Below are 19,722 nucleotides of genomic sequence, written 5' to 3'. Positions count from 1 at the left end.
GACCTAGAATTTCTAATCTACTTGCCTCTACCTCCCAAACACTGGGATTAAAGTGCCAATATATCAGTTTGTTTAGTACTAGGGCTGGAACTCAGGGCTTTGGGAATGCTGGGCACTTTTATCAATTCAAGTACATACATCCCCAACTCTATCCTAAAAATTACATGAAATCCTAAAGAATCTTAAAAAAAAAAAAATGAAAGAAAGAATAAAGGTGGAAGATTTAGATCTAATTTCAAGACAATATCTAAACTGTGTGGGGCTGGGATGAGGACACATACTGAGAAAGGACAAACACAGAAGCATACCCATGGGGTTGACATGGCAATACACACCTGGAAAACCAGCTCTCAGGAGCCTGAGGCATGCATAGGCATTGAGTTCAAGGCCAGCTTGGTCTACATGACAAGTTCCACTGCAGCTAGACTGTCTCAAAATATAATGCCCAGCATGTGGAAGCCTACGTGTGTGTACCCTTCCCTCCCTCCCTCCCTCCCTACTTACCTCTTGTGTGTGTGTGTGTGTGTGTGTGTGTGTGTGTGTGTGTGTGTGAAATTCTATTGATAACTGATCTCCTAACATTAAGAATTTTAACCCTACAAATACCAAAGTGTGGACACTTTGCCCCTTCTTAGAATTGGGAACAAAACACCCATGGAAGGAATTACAGAGACAAAGTTTGGAGCTGAGACAAAAGGATGGACCATCTAGAGACTGCCATATCCAAGGATACATCCCATAATCAGCCTCCAAACGCTGACACCATTGCATACACAAGCAAGATTTTGCTGAAAGGACCCTGATATAGCTGTCTCTTGTGAGACTACGCCAGGGCCTAGCAAACACATAAGTAGATGCTCACAGTCAGCTATTGGATGGATCACAGGGCCCCCAATGGAGGAGCTAGAGAAAATACCCAAGGAGCTAAAGGGATCCGCAACCCTATAGATGGAACAACATTATGAACTAACCAGTACCCCGGAGCTCATGTCTCTAGCTGCATATGTATCAAAAGATGGCCTAGTTGGCCATCACTGGAAAGAGAGGCCCATTGGATTTGCAAACTTTATATGCCCCAGTACAGGGGAATGCCAGGGCCAAAAAGTGGGAGTGGGTGGGTAGGGGGTGGGGGAGAGGGTATGGGGGACTTTTGGGATAGCATTGGAAATGTAAATGAGGAAAATACCTAATTTAAAAAAAAAAAGAAAAAAAGAAAAAAAAAGAATTTTAGCCCTTCCAAAAGTTATTTTATAAGACAGGCCATAGACTCCAAGAAACTATTTGTAAAAAGCCAACAAAACTTTTGGCTTTATGGGCTGGAGAGATGGCTCTGAGGAGTGAGTACTGGCTGCTCTGGAGAGAACCCAGGATCAGGCCCAGAACTTACATGCTACTTCACAACTGTTTCCAACTCCAGTTCCAGGGAATCAGATGCCCTCTTCTGGCCTCTGTGGGCACCAGGCATGCACTTGGTGCACAGACATAAAGGTAAATATACTCGTTAAAAAAAAAAATTTTTTTTATTTGGTTTTTTTTTTTTTTTTGGCTTTTGGCTTTTGGAGACAGGGTTTCTTTGTACAGGTCTGGCTGTCCTGGAACTTGATTTGTAGACCAAGCTGGCCTTGAACTCTCAAAGATCTGCCTGCCTCTACCTCCCTAGTGCTGAGATTAAAGGCATGCACCACGACCACCACCTTCCAACCTCAGAAAAATGTCCTCAAAACAAAAAAAAATTTAACTAATACTTGAAACTGCATCTATAAGTGTGGAAACTTTTTTAAATGTGGGGGTTGGGTAGGAGAGTTGAGGATCAAACTCAAGACCTTGAGATTGATATGCAAAGTACACCAACACAAATCTAGTTTAGTTTTTTGTTTGTTTTTTCCAAACAGGGTCTTCTTTCCTTTATCCCTTCCTGCTTTCTATTGTTCACCTATTTGAGAAAGGCAGTGAAGGTCAAAGGGTAACTTATCGGTGTCAGTTCTTCCCACCACGTGGGGTCATCAGGCTTGCCAAGTGCACCGAGCTACCTCACCAGACAAGATCTTAATAGCATCCTAGGCTGACCTTGAACTAAAGATCCTCTTGCCTCAACCTCTTCTGTTTGCTTGTTAAATTTGTCTAACTTGTTTGTCTTCGTGTATGTGTGTGTCTGTGTATGTGCATGAATATGAATAATTATAAAGACAGAATAGCAGAGTAAAAAGATCTAACAAAGATGCCCTGGAGCTGGACTTAGAGTAGTTGTCAGTCATCAGCAGCCAGAACTGAAAATCAAGCTCAGGTGCCTGCTACCGAGGTCATAGGTGCTCAATCAGCTCAGCTTTCTTCTTACTTTTTGTTAGGATTTGGTTTGGTTTGTTTGTCAAGCCAGGGTTTTAATCTACAACATACACTTGCTTCAAATTTTGATGATCCTCCTGCCTCAACTTCTCAAATGCAGGGCTTACAGGCATGAACCCCCACACCCGACCTAGGAAACCATTTTCCAACTTTACACAGCCACATCTACAACAGCAAAGTCCCTAAGGTCATGGGCCCTGAGTCCCATCTTAATTTCTAATGAAAATCATTTGTAAAATATGGTAATACTCTAGTCTGGGAAAGCACACCTCTGACCCTCCAAGGTAGGCAAGGTACAGGGAGTTGTCCTCCAGAGGAATTTGGCTTTCCTAGTTGCTGTCAAACAGGTTCCAACAGCAGGGGAAACTTTGGCTGGGATAAGAAGAGTTGTGTCATTAAAACACAACTATCAGCAGAGTGTGTTGGTACAGGCAAGCAGATCAACGCCAGCCTGGTCTGGGGTTCCAGGGTTACACAGACCTTGTCAAAAACAAAAACAAAAACAAAGCCCTACAACTAGTCAAATAAAAGAGGACAAACCAGCAGTGGCCCATAAACTCAGCACTGGGGTTCTCCTGCTACACAGCAATAAACTCCAGCCCTGGCCACAAAAGATCCTCCCACATCCCCATCTCCCCCACTGGACAGCACACACCACGTAGGTCCACAGCTTCTAGGGAAACCTTCATAGTAAGTCAGCACTAAGAGCTGTGGCTAAGTTTACATCATCTGACAGGAAGAGCTGATGTGAGGAGTTGGTGGTATACACATGTAATCCCAGCACTTGGAAGGCAGAGGCAGGAGGATCACAAGATGGAAATCCACCCATTCTAGATAGAAGTGCCAAGCCCTACAAGGCCCTGTTTGAAATATAAAAAATAAAAACAGGAGCTTGGCAGGGTGTCCCTATGCCATGTCATAGGGACGGTCGGGTATACAGGAGTCTCAAAAGAAAGAACGGCCCTAGAGAGAGACTGCCAAAAGCATACAGGGTATTGAACTCTTCACCACCAGAACTCTCCTCAAAGTGACAAAGGACACTGCTCCCGACAGCAGCAGGAGGAAAACACTCCAGGCTTTCTTACGTGTATCCTTGTCAGTTGTTTTGAAACTGAGGAAGGGATCCTGCGGCTCTTCCAAATAGCAGTTAACTTCCATTATAAAAAATGTCAGTTTGGAACAGATTATGAGAAACAATTGTTCTTAAATAAAATAATTTAGTCTTGGATTTCAGTTGAGCAGAGAGTTCGATTTTCCTAAGTGATGCCTTTCTCTCCCTCCCCGGGCTTTCTCCTCTATTGTATTGAAGCTCTCAGATGCCAGAGATGGAGGAACAATACCACAACACAGCTGCAGGCTTCCTGCCTGCCCGCCAGTCATTATTCTCAAGACCAGAGGACTTTCAAACGCTGCTTGGGTTGCTTTGAAATTCCCTCTTTCAGATTTCCCTCCTTCATGGACCATCTACTGAAAAGAATGGCCTCAAAAATGTCTTACTGCACCAACCAAAATTCTAAGCAAACTGAAAGAAAGTCGCCAGCCTTGGGTATGATGAGCTACAAATAGCTTGGTAAAAAGCCAGTAAAAATGTACATAACAGGAGGGAAAAAATATTTCTAAGCACAGGATAGATTTTTTTTTTCTCATGGATATATTAAACCAGTTTCTGGGGGGGGGGGGAATATTCAAATTTATATCAAAATTGTCAACATTAAACACTGAAATATCACCATCACATTTTAAAAGGGGGAACTACCAAGTGTCTCAAACTATGAAAAGGCCAAGGCGTCCCTTCTTAGACATTTTACACCAGAATGAAAGGCATTTACGCATCTTAAAGTTTCCGAGAACAGAACAGATTACCAGCAATGGCCTGCCGACCTGGAGTCTCATTTCCTCTGATCACGTTTTAAATGTGGGACACTCAGTCAAATCTTACCACACTGCTGAGCTCTCCCAGTGAAGAGACTCAAACACAGGTGGTTAATTTTCTCCCCAGCAGACCATGGACTTTTTTTTTTTTTTTTTTCCCCTTTGTCCAAAAGCATTAAATGGAAGCTTGGGGAGTAACAGCTTGTCAAACTGGTAAAATGAACAGCAACTTCCCAAGTTACTTGCAGAACTGAAAAGGACCAATAACATCTGATAAATCCTTACTCTATTACAACAAAATATCAGTCCCCTGAAGTTTAGTGCAGTGGAATTCAACCTTTACAATTAACATTCAACTGGGCATCAGGTTCATCCACGTGAGGACAGGGTGGACTTCTGAAGCCCTTCCCGTCCAGCATCTGTGCAGCCCGGGCCAGGATTCCCTTCCCACCATTCTAGGGATAACCAAGAATTCAGTATTACAGAGAAGCTCACAGCCAGCCGCCTCTGACCAAGGAAGTCAGACCTCTCAACGAAACAGCAGTATAGAATAGTCTGCCAAAAAGTCACACCTTTTCTTGAATCCATCACAGAGAAGCAAAACAGAACACAGATAACTACCTGGGGTGGGGAAGATACTAGCTCATTTGCTCTGAGAACTTTTTTTTTTCCAAGATATATTTGGTGAGACTCCTTACCCTGCCTGTAGCCCACATGACTATGGTATGGTTAGTTAACTAAGCCTTTATAACTACCCACTGTAAACTGACCTAGACAGCAATTCCTACCAAGCTAAATGAATGCCGACAAACTGGCAACTCCATTTGCAGGCCAAGCAGATTATCTAGTGTGTGATGAGCCAGCCTCACTGACTCCTGCTGAGCATCTTCGGGACCTTTTCCTGTTCTTTAACAACTTTCCAACAGAGATAGGAAAAGCAAAGGTGATAAATCAAGTCAATTCCATCATTTGTTGGGAGATCGAAAACAGGTTAGAGCTGTGAACTGAATAAATATGGTCTTAGGCCAACAACAACAACAACAAACCCAGAAGCCCCCTCAGGAAACAATGGATACATATTTACCTAACAGTAACTAAGGATCCTCCAGGTCCACCGAGGTCCTCCTCCACACTACCAATTCTCCCAACATGTGCTCAAGGTGAGCGCCACATTTCACTGCAGCACCACGTCTCAGAACTCCCTGCAACCCAGTCACATCCTTTCCAACACTAGAGAAATCACTGTGTGGTTCCCAGAGCTCTAGCCAGTGAATACAGCAGAGATTACACCATGCTCCTAGGTATATATTGTGGCCCAAACCAGCTGGTTCAGCGATCCCTTGCTCAATGGATGGCAGGCAACAAGAACAACTCTTGTTTTTCCAATCCCAGGAAGTCTCAGCAGAGTAAGGGGGTATTAAATGTGGCCAATTTGCTATGTAGACAAACTGCCACTGGAGGCAATAGTCATTCTAAACTTGCAACAACTTAAAAGTTTCAAAAGTACATCCTCTGGCAGACAATTAAAATTACAGAGTTTTTAAACGCAAAGAGAAACAAACCCTAAAGTCAAATACCTCAACAACCAATTAGAGACAGGACAGCAGCATTTGGGTTTCCCTGTTTTACCTAACCCTATTACCCAGGCTAAAAGGCACTCTGAAATAGTTCTCCCACAGCCGTTTTCAACTTAATACAACTACTCTGGAGCCACACAGCCATGGCACAGGAGACTGGGTGGAAATGTGCTCTATGTCAGTGCAGGTGCGGGCTTTCCAAGGGGTACCCCATTAATGAGATGGAGGGACCTAACTCAGGTTGTTAGGTGGTCCAAAACCCTTAACCATTGAGCCATGACTCTAGGCCAAAGACTGAATTTTGTAATTTTTTTTTTTGTTGTTAATAGAATGTCCCTGACATAGCAAGAAGCTATAATTTCAATGATTCAAAATGGGCTTCCTGGCACATGAACTCACAGGCACGTGCGTGTACACACACGCACACATACATTTAAAAAAAAAAAAAGTTGTTGGGATTGGAGAATTGGCTCAGTGGTTAGAAGAGCACTTGTTTCTTTTGCAAAAGGTCCTAGGTTCAATTCCCAGCTCACAACCGTCTATAACTCCAGCTCCAGGGAATCAAGCACCTTCTTCTGACCTCAGCAGGCACTGTGGTATATATGCATGCACAGAGACAAAAAATATCCATGATGCATAAAGTAATAAAATAATTTTAAAATAATTTGTAATTTCATTCCATTTCTTGGGAGACAAATGCAGAAGCGGCACTATAAGTCCATGCCAGCCTGGTCTACACAGTGAGTTACAGGCCAGCCAGGAATACAGTAAGATCTGTTCTCAGGGAGAAAAAAAAAAAAATGCAAATAAAAACATGGATCATGCCCGGCGTGGTGGCACACGCCTTTAATTCCAGCACTTGGGAGGCAGAGGCAGGGGGATCTGATTTCAAGGCCAGCCTGGTCTACCTTGCAAGGTTGATGAAATCGGGGGGTACATAGAGAAAAGAAACCCTGTTTTAAGCCCCAGCCACTCCCCCCCAAAAAAGAAAAAAAAAGGTTCAAGACCAGCCTGACCTACAGGAGTTCCAGGCCAACCAGGAACTGTTTTTTGAGACACAAAAAAAAAAAAAAAACCACAAAAACAATTTTTAAAAAGGAACTTGGGCCAGGCGGTGGTAGAGCACGCCTTTAATCCCAGCACTTGGGGGGCAGAAGCAAGCAGATTTCTGAGTTCCAGGCCAGCCTGGTCTACAAAGTGAGTTCAAGGACAGCCAGGGCTACACAGAGAAACCCTGTCTCAAAAACAAAAACAAACAAACAAACAAAAAGAATGCATTCATGGGGCTAGAGAGATGGCACATCGGTTAAGAGCATGGCTGCTCTTCCAGGTCCTGAGTTCCAGTCCCAGCACCCACACGGCAGCTCACGGCCATCTATAAAGGGAACTGACGCCCTCTTCTGGCATGCAAGTGTACATGTAGCAGAGCACTCATACATAAAATAAATTAAAAAAAAAAAAAAAAAAAACAAATATTCTTTTTAAAGGGCATTAGTGGGGGCTGGAGACATGGCTCAGTGGTGAAGAGCACTGACTGCTCCTCCAGAGGTCCCGAATTCAATTCCCAGCAACCACATGGTGGCTCACAACTATCTGTAATGGGATCTGAAGCCTTCTTCTGGTGTGTGAAGACAGCTACAGTGTACTCACATACATAAAATAAATAAATAAATATTTTAAAAAAAAAAAGGCGTTAGTGCTAGACCACACACACAAAATAGGGGAAGGACCTGCAGAACCAAGTTGGAAGCTACTCTGGTCTATATCATAAGGGAAAAAAAAAGATAATGAAGGCCTTAATGGGCTGGAGATTCAGTTCAGTTACAAAACACTTGCCAAGCATGCATGAGGCCTTACCTTGGGGCTCAATCCCAGCACCCAAGAAGAAAATAAGATGTTGTAAGTAATCACTTCAAACAAGTATTTTCTTCACACACTGCCCAGAGAGAGGATCCCGGGCCTCAGAGTGCACTCCCTCCTTAATAAATGAGTTCATATTTACTAAGAGGGTGGAGGTGCCCTACAGAATTTTTATACCAGGGAAAATGCATCCTAAAGTCACTTTCGAAGCATAATGAAATTAGCTAGGGGTGTGAATCAGCACACATTTAAAAAAAATAGCTCAGGGGATAAGAGCACTGGCTGCTCTTGCAGGGGATTCGGGAATCCAAGCAACCACATGATAGCTCACAACTGTCCATAACTCGAGTCCCAGGGGATTGAAAGCCTCCTCAGGCACGAAGCACACATATGCGCAGACATGTATGCAGGCAAACACTTATACACATAAAATATAAATTAAAAATTTTTGTTAAAGTCAGAAAATATTTAATATAATCCCTGATAACCTAGCATTACTATCATGCTGGGGTTTTTTCTAAGATTATTTCCTAATGTATGTGTGCCTACATGAGTTCTATGTCCTCCACATATACGCAAGAGACTGTGGAAGCCAGAAGAGAGCATGAACTGAGACAGCCAGAACTGAAGTTACAGATGGGTGAGCAGCCTCGTGGGTGCTGGCAAGGGAACCAAAGTCCTCCTGAAAACCAGTAAGGTCTCGTAACCACTCAGTAACTGTAATGAACTGTTAGTATTTTTTAAATATTACTTATTTTTATTTTATGTATATGACTGTTCACTATATGTATGTATGTGCAGCGTGTACAGAAGCCTGGGGAAGACATAAGGGCACTGGATGCCACAGAGCTTATTAAGTTTGAATAGGTTGTGACCATGTGGGGACTAAGAACCAAACCTGGGTCCTATGAGAAGCTGCATGGGCTCTTACCCCCGGGGCCATCTCTCCAACTCCTCTGGAGTAATTTTTAAAATCATTCTAGCAAAACAAAGTGGAACAAGCCTTCATTCTCACTTGAGAAACTGAAACAGGAGGCTGAGTTCAATTGAGGCCAACCTAGCTGCTAAACTAATTAACTTCATGATTCAGAGGCTTACAAAAGGTAATAAATAATCCTGAGGTGTCATAAGTCTCTAATCCCAGCATCTGAAGGGCGAGGCAGGAAGATCACGAGTTCAAGACCAACCAGAAATATAAGCTCCGGGTTCCACACGGGCCTGAGCATCTCAAAACACCAAAGACGGGATGGAGAGATGCCGGGTTCCACACGGGCCTGAGCATCTCAAAACACCAAAGACGGGATGGAGAGATGGTGGCGTAGTGGTTTAAAGCACTTGCTACACTTTCAGAGGACCAGGGTTCGAATATCAGCATGTACATGGCAGCTCACTATTTGTAACTGAATTCCAAGGAATCTAACATTCTCTCCTGGCCTCCACAGACACAAGGCACAGGCAAGATGCGGTGTACCAACCAACATACACACAGGCAAAACACACATACATGTAAATTTGGGGAACTGGCTATATAGTTCAGTGGTTAGGAGCACTGGCTGTGCCTACAGAGCACCTCGGTTTGATTCCCAACACCCTCATGATGGCTTTTGTTTGTTTTGCTTTTATTTTTTTTGAAACAGGGTTTCTCTGTATAGCACTGGCTATCATTCTGTAGACCAGGCCGGCTTCAGAGATACATCTATTTCTGCCACCAGAATCCTGAGATTAAAGGCATACAACATTATGTATGCCCTACTCACAAAGCATCCTTAAATTCAGTTCCAGGGATCTGACAGAAGGGATTCTCTTCTGACCTTTTAAGCAATAAGGATGCACATGATGCTCAGACATACATATAGACAAAATACTCACACACATAAAAATAAAATAATCTTTAAAAAAGACAATCTTGATTATATGCTGAAGTTTGTGTTTTGAAGTCCTCTTTAAAGGGTGTTTTCTGATGAAAATGTCCTCCGTAACTGCTTACAATTAGAGCTGCCCCTTTTGCCTACAATCCCCAGCTATAAAATGTACTTCCTTCTATATGCTGAAAGCTAGCATGTGCCTTTTTGTTTTTTAATGCTGATTGGACAATTAAGTCTTTTCTATCAACATATAAAATACTCTATAATTTGGGATCACAGGCAGTTTAGATTACTGCTCATTTAAATTCAGAACCTGAAGCTACCTCCAGCAACACAGGAGCTACAGTGGTCGGTATCACTTTACATGTTACAAACAGAGGCTTCATCTTACAATGAAGCCTCAGGGTTCTACATCCCACAGACTATTATTTCTTTAAGGGTTTTAATACAGCAAACAGCAGTAGCACTAAATTCAACAGCCTAACAACTATTGAGATTTTTTAAATTCATGTCAATCAGTGCACTAGGTGGATGCCTGATGTCCACAGAGGCCAGAAGAGGGCGACCGATCCCCTGGAACTGGAGCCATAGATGGTTGCTGGATGCTGCGGGTCAATACCAGGTCCTCTAGTAGAGCAGTAACCAATGTTCTTAAAGCTCTGAGCCATCTCTCCAGCTCCTGCAAGTTTAAAATAGCAAAAAAAGAAAACACTACCCCTCCCCAGCCCCCGTTCCTGCTCTCAGTATATACCAGCTGGGGTTTGTTTCTAATGAAAATACTTTAGTCTTTAGTTCCAAAGCCAAACTTACTGCAAGAAATGCTAACAGTCATTGCCACAGACAGGGTTTCTAGTGGAAGAGATTCCTTTTTCAGTATTTTCAGACCTTTTCAGTTGGGTATCCGATGTGGAAAAAACCTATTCTGAATACTTGATAACCATTTAAGGTTTTAAAAGAACAAACGGCTCACAAACTCAGAGGTTTGCACTGCCCTGTTAGTCCACAGCCGTATCTGCTGAAGATCTGAATGCATGCACCCTTAGCTCCAGCAACTCATTTCTGCAACAACCTGCAGGAACAAATGCTGAGGCTTTGGCGCAGCAGAGATCTGTCAACCAAGCCGAGGGTCCCCGACATTTAAATCTCAGTCCAGAAACCCTGATACAGGACCTCTCATCTTATTCGTCCACCTAGCCCTTCAGCAGACAGGGGACTGACTCGCCTTCCTGGTTTTTAACCTCACAAGCTTAATTACAAAAACAAGTTGGCTTTGAAGCGCTACTCAGAAACTGCAACCAAAAAAAAAAAAAAAGGAAGTCTTCGCATTTGGGAGGGGGAAAAAGTTTCTCGACTTAAAGACACTTTCCAACCTTCCAGTGTCATACAGTGTGGAGTCCTAGGCTCCTGCTCCGCGGGCCTACGATGCTCTGGCCTCTCCGAGCTGCTCTCCTGCTTAACTTTTCCACCCTAGCCACCCTCAAGCTGCCTAGGGAAGTAGCACTGCCTCCCACTTCATTTAAACTACTGCAAACAGAATCAATGAACGAACCTAGACTGGGAATTTCAGAAGATGAAAGCGACCTCGATGATAGCCGACACAAGACGGCAGAGCCCCTATCCACGCCGCACAGAGAGGGAGAGACCCCACACTCATCCCATACAGACGGCCGACCCTGCATCCACGCTACACACACCTCGGACTCCTCATCCGCCAAGCATCCACCCTGGAGACATCGCGGACCCCGCATCCACCCGGTCCTCGCCCCGCACAGACCGCAGACCTTGCACTCACCCCTCGCACCTCCACTCACCCGGCACACACCAGCACACACCTCGCACACCGCACTCAGCTCCCTCGCCCAGCATCCACCCTGCAGACCCCCACACGCAGCCTGCATCCACCCCACACACCTGGCGGACTCCGGGGCCACCCAACACACCTGGCACAACCCGCAGACCCCCACATCCATGCCACACACCCCGCACACGCCACAGACCCCACTCTCACCCCGCACACACCCCGCGGGCACCGCACACTCCGTGTCCGCCGCGCCCGCTCGCAGCGGAGCCGCAGCTTCGGCCGGAGGAGCCGCCCGTGTCCGCTCCGCCGGGCGGCGCCGGCGGGAAGAGGAGACTCGGCTGAGCTTCTCCGACCCGAGATTCGGCGGGGGGAGCCCCAGCGGCAAGCAGAGGCCGCGGCCGCGAACTCCTCGCGACCCTGCACGGGCCCCGGAGCCCAGCGCCGCCCGCGCGATCCCTGTCGCCTGCGCCGCGCGTTACTGGCGACCCCAGGACCCCCGCCTCAGGCCATGCCGCCGGCCTCGCCCGCCGCTCGCCACTGCCTTTCTCTCCACTCACCGCTCGCCGCCATCTTCCCCAACGCTGTTCTCGATCGGAAACTCACAGCTCAGCCCCGGCCGCCGACACCGACTCCGCCGAGGCCGCCGCCGGCGCTCTGAGGAGCTGAGGCAGCCGCCGCTGAAGCCGCGGCGCGGGGGCCGCCGGGATTTGTAGTCCCGCGGCCACGCCCAGCACTACGGGTCCCAGGGGGCCGTGCGCGAGGCAGGGGGCGTGGCCGCGAGGCCTGGGTTCCCCTCAGCTCACCCAGCCGCTGGAGGTGAAGAGGACGTTCTGGGTTCGTTTTCCCGTTTGCCTGTCTCCATCCTGGAATTCCTGACTTCAATGGAGTGTTCATTGTGCGCCAAGCACCGTCCCACAAGACCAGTAGCTGAGGGGGCGTTGTCCTTACTTTTCAGAGGAGCAAACTGAGGCCCGAGGTCAGGAGCCCTGCTAAGTCACTGACTTGAAAAGGTTTCGGGCCTTGCGGTGATGGCACACGCCTTTAATCCCAGCACTCAGGAGGCAGAGGCAGGCGGATTTCTGAGTTCGAGGCCAGCCTGATCTACAAAGTGAGTTCCAGGACAGCCAGGGCTATACAGAAACCCTGTCTCGAAGGAAAAAAAAAGGTTTTGGCTCACAAGGTGTTGGTCCTCAGGTTTGGTCTCTGCGTATTGTGATTTAAACCAGAGAACAGCTTGCTTTACAGTGGGAATTACTGAGAGACAGCACCTTAACCAAGAACATCTTAAACTCGGTGCCACCAAAGGTGACTCAAACTGTCACGCCATGTCCCCGATAGGATGCAGTGCAGAAAGCAGAAAACTACCAAGTTAAGTGACCTGAATCTAACGGAATAGGAAAATAAATAAATAAATAATTTTTTAAAAAATTAAAGCGCAGAATGTGCAGCATTCTACAGAACCAGCCTCTCCTCCAAGAAAACCGATGGTAGCAAGTGAAGGCAATCCCAGTGACCCCATGGCTCCGGGGCAGAAACAGAAGAAACAAAAACTCAAAGTCCTCCTTCAAAGCAGGGATTTAAAGCCAAGTTGGGGATGGGGGTGAGGGGAGTCTGACCAAAATAAATAAGGCCAAAGTTAAATTCAATAAATGTAGGCCAGGCTAGACTCCAGTTTAGAAACCTGGCTGCCTCTGCCTCCCTAGTGCTGGATTAAAGGCATGCACTAGCAACCCCGGTTTATGGATAGTTCTTAGGTAAAAAGAACTTGTAAAGGAATTTGGAGTTAATGGGAAAAAATAGAGGACGTCTTGGGACACAACTGTATAAAATGTCTTCAGTGTGAATAAGACTAACCCTATCCTGAGGTTCTGCTGTCACCTCAAGGATTTCCCACCTGCACTACTTTACTGTTCTGCAAGTGTCCACTGTTTACCCTTGGAGTTATTCCCACAGCAGCCAAGTCCCAAACCTGGTGTGGTGGTGCACACCCTTAATCCCTGTACTCAGAAGGCAGAGGCAAGTGGATCTCTGAGTTCCAGGCCATCCAGGGCTACATAGAGAAATCTAATCTTAAAACTAAAAATAGTAATAATAATTCTAAATGTAACAAAAGTACATTAAAATAAATAATTACTGATTCAAGCACAGTACTGTACTAAAATTTTATCCATATTCAGACATATACATAATCTTTATATATGTATATGTTGAGAGCATAACAGATATGAACAGTAAAAAAATAATTCAATTGTTTCAGTAAAAGATCCAAAAAGAAGGCAGACATGCCGCTGCTTTGGGTGGGGTAAGCAGGTGACCCTGCAACAGCATCTGGCCGGTGCTAGAGCCAAAATTTAAAGTAGCTGATTGACTTGCTCAGGTAGATAATCAGCGAAGATGCTGCCTTCATCCTTCATCCTTCCCTGTTTGCCCAGACCACTCCTCCATGAAGGGATTGACTTGTGTCCCTTCTTCGAATTAGGCTTGGTTCTAAGACTGTTGCCCCAAGGAAACACAAGTCACAGGCCTAGAGCTTGAGAATGCTGCCAGCTCCTACTTCCTCCTTCCTGGCCCCAACTCTAGCTCTATGAGAATCCAGAGGGAAAGGAAGCACCAGTTGACAGAGGCTGAGGTCCCAGGCAAGACCCAACAGCAGCTGCCAGCCCTGCACACAGCCTTCTTGTACGTCCCTGTCCTTTGAGGGCCCCAGTGCTTACATCACCAACAAGATTAGCACCAGAGCTAGGCCTGGTAGGACACACCTGTAATCCTTCCATTTAGGAGGTAAAAGGACAAAGGTTATCCTCCACTATGTCTGAAATCCCAGGCCAGCCTACACATGGTATCCTGCAATCCCAGGACTCAGGAGGCTGAGGCAACAGGATTGTCAAGAGGACGGGGCCAGGCATGCAGGGCCACCCAATAAGAGCCTACTGGAAGGAAGAAAGATGGAGGGAGAAAGGGAGGAAGAGAGAAAAACTAGTTCAAATTCCAAAAAGGAATGTATTCTACTGGCCACATTCCATGTTGTAGATGTAAAGAACAGACCACCAGGGTGACTTTTAAAAACCTAAGGAATACAACTTGTCGATCACTTGACTGAGATGAAATATAAAACCATCACAGAAGGCCAGCACATGGGTCAGCAGATATAGTCCCTTGCCATCAGGCCTGAAGAGTGAGGTCTCAGAACAGAAGGAGAGAACCAAATCCCCCGAAAGCTATCTTCCATCCTGTACCATGTCATGCCCCACCCTCCTCCAGAAAATAAAGGTGATCATAATTCTATAAGCTGGTGGGCTTCCCTACAATTTACTCTCAAATGTCTCAAAGGGAAAAAAAAGTGCTGGATGGTGGCAAGGGCATGTGGGGGCAAATGTGGCATTGTGAATAGATTTTCTTTTAGAACACTATGTGGGCTAATTGGTTTTGAGGGTTTTTGTTTTTGGGTTTTGTTTTGTTTTTTGTTTTTTGGTTTTTTTTTTGTTTTTTTTGTTTTTTGTTTTTGGCAATTTGACACAAACTAGAGCCATCTGGAAAGAGGACAAGTGAGAAAAGGCTTTCATCACACTGACCTGTAGACAGATCTGTGTCTCATTTTCTTGATTAATGGTTGGTGTGGCAGGCCTAGGCCCTGTAAGGGCAGTGCCATCCCCAAACAAGCAGTTCTGGGGTGAACAACCCAGTAGGTAGTGTTTCTCCATGTCCTCTGCTTCAGTTCCTGCCTTGGCTTCCTCGGTGATGGAAATCAACCCTTTTGGTCCTGGTGTTGATCCCAGCAAATGAAAGCCAACTACAGACAGATACACAGGCCTTTGCAGCTTTGGGTGCTAGGATTGAACCAGAGCCTTATGCAAGCTACGTACTCGCTCTAGCATTTTGAGCTGTACCCTCAACCCATGTTTCTCATAGACTTTCAGATTTTCTGTAGACTCGGAACATTTCCAAAGTAGGAAAGTTGGTTGTTGTGGGACAGGGAGGACTCAGAACTCACAGAGCACTTATATGTTCCAAGTACTTTGGGGGTTTATTTTTGTTTTCTTAATGGGTTTGTTTTGTTTTGTCTTGCTTTTTGTTTTATTTTGAGGCTGGGTCTTAAGCTGCCGCCCAAGCTGGCTGCAAACTCACAGCCGTCCTCCTGGGATCTGGAGGGCAGCAGCACACCCAGCTTTTCAAGAGCTTTTTGTACTTCCTCGCCCCCATTCATGTCATCGCTGCACGAATGCTGATCACACCCCATTTCAGAGAGGAGTAAATGGAGGCTTGAACAAGTCAGTCACTTGACCAAGGACAGACACCTGGCCAAACCCCCAGGCTCTTCCACGTCACACCTCTTCACCTCTGCACAAGTGACAGAGATCTCTAACAGTCTTCTGGACTGGAGAATCCCTGGAGGTAGCTCAGGTCTTGACCTTTTGACTAAAATCAAGAGTAGCAATGGGGCAGGAGGTGATGGCACGCCACTTTAGTTCCAGCTCTCAGGAGATAGAGGCAGGAAGATCTAAGTTCTAGGCCAGCCTGGTTCACAGAGTGAATTCCTGGATATCCGGGGCTACAAGAGAAACCCTGTCTCAGAAAAACAAAATAAAACAAAATCTTAAAAATAAATAAAATAAATAAAATTCTGAGCAACAATTACTGCAAAGCCTGCTCATAAAGCATGAGGCAATTAAGGTTGTGGTCTTTCCTCACAGCATAACCTCACTCTGACCTTAGTCTCATGCTTACCTGGTGGCTGTCACTGCTGCAGCATCACACCAAGTCACAAGGAAGCCCCCAAATGAAGTCAGCACTGGTGCCCGTGTCAGGGGGAATACTATGCCCACACACTTTTTTCTCTCAATATTCTGCATTCCTTAGCTCAATCAAATGCCCCCTAATATGTCATGGTAAGTAGGGACGTGGGCCAGAAGGCCATCTCTAGATGTGACCAATGCAGGACTCCAAATGACTATATCTGCCTTAGGCATTGAAGTGCACAGGTGATCGAATGACACTTGGTTGTGCAATGTAGCCCGGAGGCTTCCTTTCTTTGATTGTTACAGGGTCTCGATAATTTTTAGCACAGGCTGTCCAGGAATCCACTGGGTAGTCCAGGCTGCCCTGAACCCCACAGTGCTCCTCCAGGCTCTGCCTCCCCATAGCCTGGCTTACAGAGACTCTACTCATTGCTGTCCCCGGCCCCTGAATTCATCTTTCATCGTGTTGCTAGGGGCAGAGTCTTTTACTGTGTTGCTATGGGCTGAGAGTATGGGCTATAGGGCTGCAAGTGTAGCCTAGCAGGGACAAAGCCATGCATTTAATCACCAGCTCTGAACAAACAAGATAAAAAGAGATTAAAACAACAACAACAACAACAACACTATAGTGTTATAGACAGTCCCTGGTATTTAGAAGGCTGAGACAGGAAGATCACAAATTCAAGATCAGTCCAGGCAACTTAGCAAAATCCTTCCTCAACTTAAATAAAAGGAAGGAAGAAAGGAAAACAGGGCAAGAAGAGTGAGGATGTAGCCCAGTGAGGCTGTAGCTTGATATCCTAAATTCAGTCCTTGTATCGCTAATTAATTAAACGAAGGAATAAAGAAATAATGGGTTTTAGCACTTAACCATCTCAGCAGGCTAAGCCTGTTCTGCAACTTTCAGAGCTGTGCACGAATGGCTGGTTCCTTGAACTTTCTGCGCCTCACCTGGGAACAGCAGCAAGAGCCAGCGAAATGGTTCAATGGGAACCTAAGAACCGCATGGAGCCTGAAGTGTGCAGGGACTAAGCCAGCTACGATAACCCGTGTCAGTTCCATGCTCCGGACTAGCAGGGGTTACCAACGAGAGAGTTACAATTTCCCACATTTTCCTCCCATCTTGCATCATTGCAGTCATGACAGTCTGAAGTTTCCCTGCAAAAGAAACTAGATGACTCGGGCCTGAGCATTGCGCATGCCTAAAACCCTGCTTGGAAAGACCAGCTCTGAAAGTGAGCTGGCACCAGCCCACCTCCCCGGAGGCTGTTGTCTGAACCGCTTCACACCCATGCAGGAATTCAGGCTTAGAAGGACAGACAGGGACAGGCAGAGATCTAGGGCTGGTGGCGACTCTGTGTGTTTAGTTTAAAGTGCGGGAAACTCGTCTTGAGACAGCTAGCGCTTCCACACTGGTCGTAAAGAGCAGCCAGACTGGCCACACCCCGTCTTCATTTAAAATCGGCTCTGGCGACCTGTAATTTCGTGTGTGTGTGTGTGTGTGTGTGTGTGTGTGTGTGCGCGCGCGCGCGCGCGTGTGTGCCATGGATGGCTTGGCAGCCTATTGCAACTAGCCCTGGAGCTCCGCTGCAGCCAACGTGCCCTGCCTGTGACCTGCAAGTGGCTCTCCCTAGCTGGATGAATTGGAAAGCCAGCTCATGTTTGGTTGCTTGTGTTTTCTCCGCTCTAAAATGTTTTTCTTGTTGTTTGTTCAGGATTTTTTTTTTTTTTTTTTTTTGAGTTTCTCCTGAGGTCCAAGCTGGTCTAGAGTTTTCTTTTCTTTCTTTCCTTTTTTTTGTTGTTGTTGGTTTTGGTTTGGTTTGGGTTTTTTTTGTGGGTTTTTTTTTTTTTGGGGGGGGGGGGTTGTTTTCGTTTGAGACAGGGTTTTTCTATATAGCCCTGGCTGTCCTGGAACTCACTCTGTAGACCAGGCTGGCCTCAAACTCGGAAATCCACCTACCTCTGCCTCCCAAGTGCTGGGATTAAAGGCATGCATCACCACTGCCTGGCAAAGATTTATTTATCTATTATATGTATACAGTATTCTGCCTGCATGTATACCTACCTGCTAGAAGAGAGCATTCGATTCCAATAAAAATGATCATCTGTCACCATGTGGTTGCTGGGGATTGAACTCAGGACCTCTGGAGGTTCTGTCAGTACTCTTAACCTTTGAGCCATCTCTCTGGCTAGAATTTTCTGCATAGTTGGAAATGTTGAAAATGATGTTGAGTTTAATTACCCTGCCTCAGCCTTCCAAATTCTGGGATTACAGGCATATGTTCTCTGTAGCCAAAATGATGTAGAATTTACTACAGTGTAGCCCAAGCTGGTCTCAAACCCATGGCAATTCTACTTCAGGAGTTGGGATTACAGGCCTGAAGCAACTCACCCAGCTTTCCTGAAATATATTAAATGTGTTTGCAAGAAGGAGGAAATCATTTTCTATGAAATGCTAAATACCTGTGAAGGTTAGGTGTTTTGTGTTTTTGAGACCATGTCTTTCTCACTAAGTACCTCTGGCTGTCTGGGGACTCACTATGTAGACTAGGCTGGCCTCAAAGTCCCAAAGATCTGCCTGCCTCCCTCTCCCAAGTATAATGGTCAGTGTTCATTGTCAGCTTCGCAGCAACTAGATTCCCTTGGGAGATGGACCTCTGGGCCTGCCTGTGAGGTATTAACTTGATTGTGTTCATCGAGGGTGGGATGACCCACCCATCCTGGATGGTGCCCTTCCGCAGATGGGATGCTGGGCTGGATACATGGAGACGAATAGTAGCAACTCCTTCGGTGCTTTTTGCTTCCTAGTGTGGATGGGATGAGACCGGGATCTGCCTCCTCACTTCCCAACTCAGGACAGTGAGCTTCCTTGGAGCTGTGAGCCAAGATAAACCCTTCATCCTTAGATTGCTTTTGTCGGAAGTATTTTATCACAGCAACAGGAAGAGAAACCAGAACGGCACCCGCTGAAGGAAGGACGTCTCCGGTAAGAAAGCAGGGGCGGACAGGAACTTCCATGCATTACTGATGGAAGAGTAAAATACTGCATGCAGCCATTTTAGAAAATGAATGTCTGAGATATACCTTAGATGATAAACAGAGTTGCCATCTGACCCAGCATTTCCAGTGGTGGGTATATACTCAAGGGATCTGATACCATACCTGGGCCAGACGTGGATGCACACGCCATAATCCTAGCACACAGGAAATGAAAGCACAAAGTGTTCACCCTCAGTCACATATGAAGTTGGAGACCAGACTGAGCTATGCAAGATCCTAGCTCACAAGGGAAGGGGAGGGGAAGTGGCTCCTTTGGTAAAGTGCTTTCCACACAGGCATTCAGACCTCAATTCACACCCCAGCACCCCCATGAGAGTGTAGCGCCCCTATAATCCCACCTCCAGAGAGGCGGGGACAGGAGGTCCTGAGGATGACTGGCTGGCCAGTCTAGCTGAACCACAGCGCTCTCCTTGTTCAGTGAGCAACTATTTCAAAAAACTAAGGTGGAGAGCTTGGCACGGGGTCACATCTTTAATCCCAACACTAAAGAAGTAGAGGCGGTGGCTCTCTTGACTTTCAGGCCAGCCTGGTCTACATAGTTAGACTGGCCAGTCAGAGCTACCAGGTGAGGCCCTTGTCTCAAGACAAACAACAGCAGCCAGAAGGTG

At 46.1% G+C, this 19,722-nt stretch overlaps 2 protein-coding genes across 5 annotated transcripts in view; one reads left to right on the top strand and one right to left on the bottom strand.

Annotated features, from left to right (window-relative positions):
• Ncoa3 (nuclear receptor coactivator 3) overlaps nucleotides 1–11,997 on the bottom strand; it is an 80,606-nt gene extending 68,609 nt beyond the window's left edge. For 2 of the 4 annotated variants that reach the window (NM_008679.3, NM_001374779.1), the window contains exon 1: nucleotides 11,876–11,997. The gene's annotated coding sequence lies outside the window, so the exon portion shown is untranslated. The remainder of the gene's footprint in view (nucleotides 1–11,875) is intronic. The other 2 variants (XM_030248242.1, XM_030248240.1) reach the window with 1 other exon arrangement.
• LOC115489489 (soluble scavenger receptor cysteine-rich domain-containing protein SSC5D-like) lies at nucleotides 10,853–19,403 on the top strand. The gene is made up of 2 exons (XM_030252296.1): nucleotides 10,853–12,294; nucleotides 18,863–19,403. The coding sequence occupies exon 1, from the start codon at nucleotides 10,940–10,942 to the stop codon at nucleotides 12,029–12,031; it is 1,092 nt and encodes a 363-aa protein (XP_030108156.1). The 5' UTR covers nucleotides 10,853–10,939; the 3' UTR covers nucleotides 12,032–12,294; nucleotides 18,863–19,403.
• The last annotated feature ends 319 nt before the right edge of the window (nucleotides 19,404–19,722 follow it).

Source organism: Mus musculus, chromosome 2 (genome assembly GCF_000001635.26).
Source record: "Mus musculus strain C57BL/6J chromosome 2, GRCm38.p6 C57BL/6J".
NCBI classification, from domain to species: Eukaryota; Metazoa; Chordata; class Mammalia; order Rodentia; family Muridae; genus Mus; species Mus musculus.
Note: the sequence above shows the minus strand (reverse complement) of the source record. Positions and strands in the feature narration are given on the sequence as shown.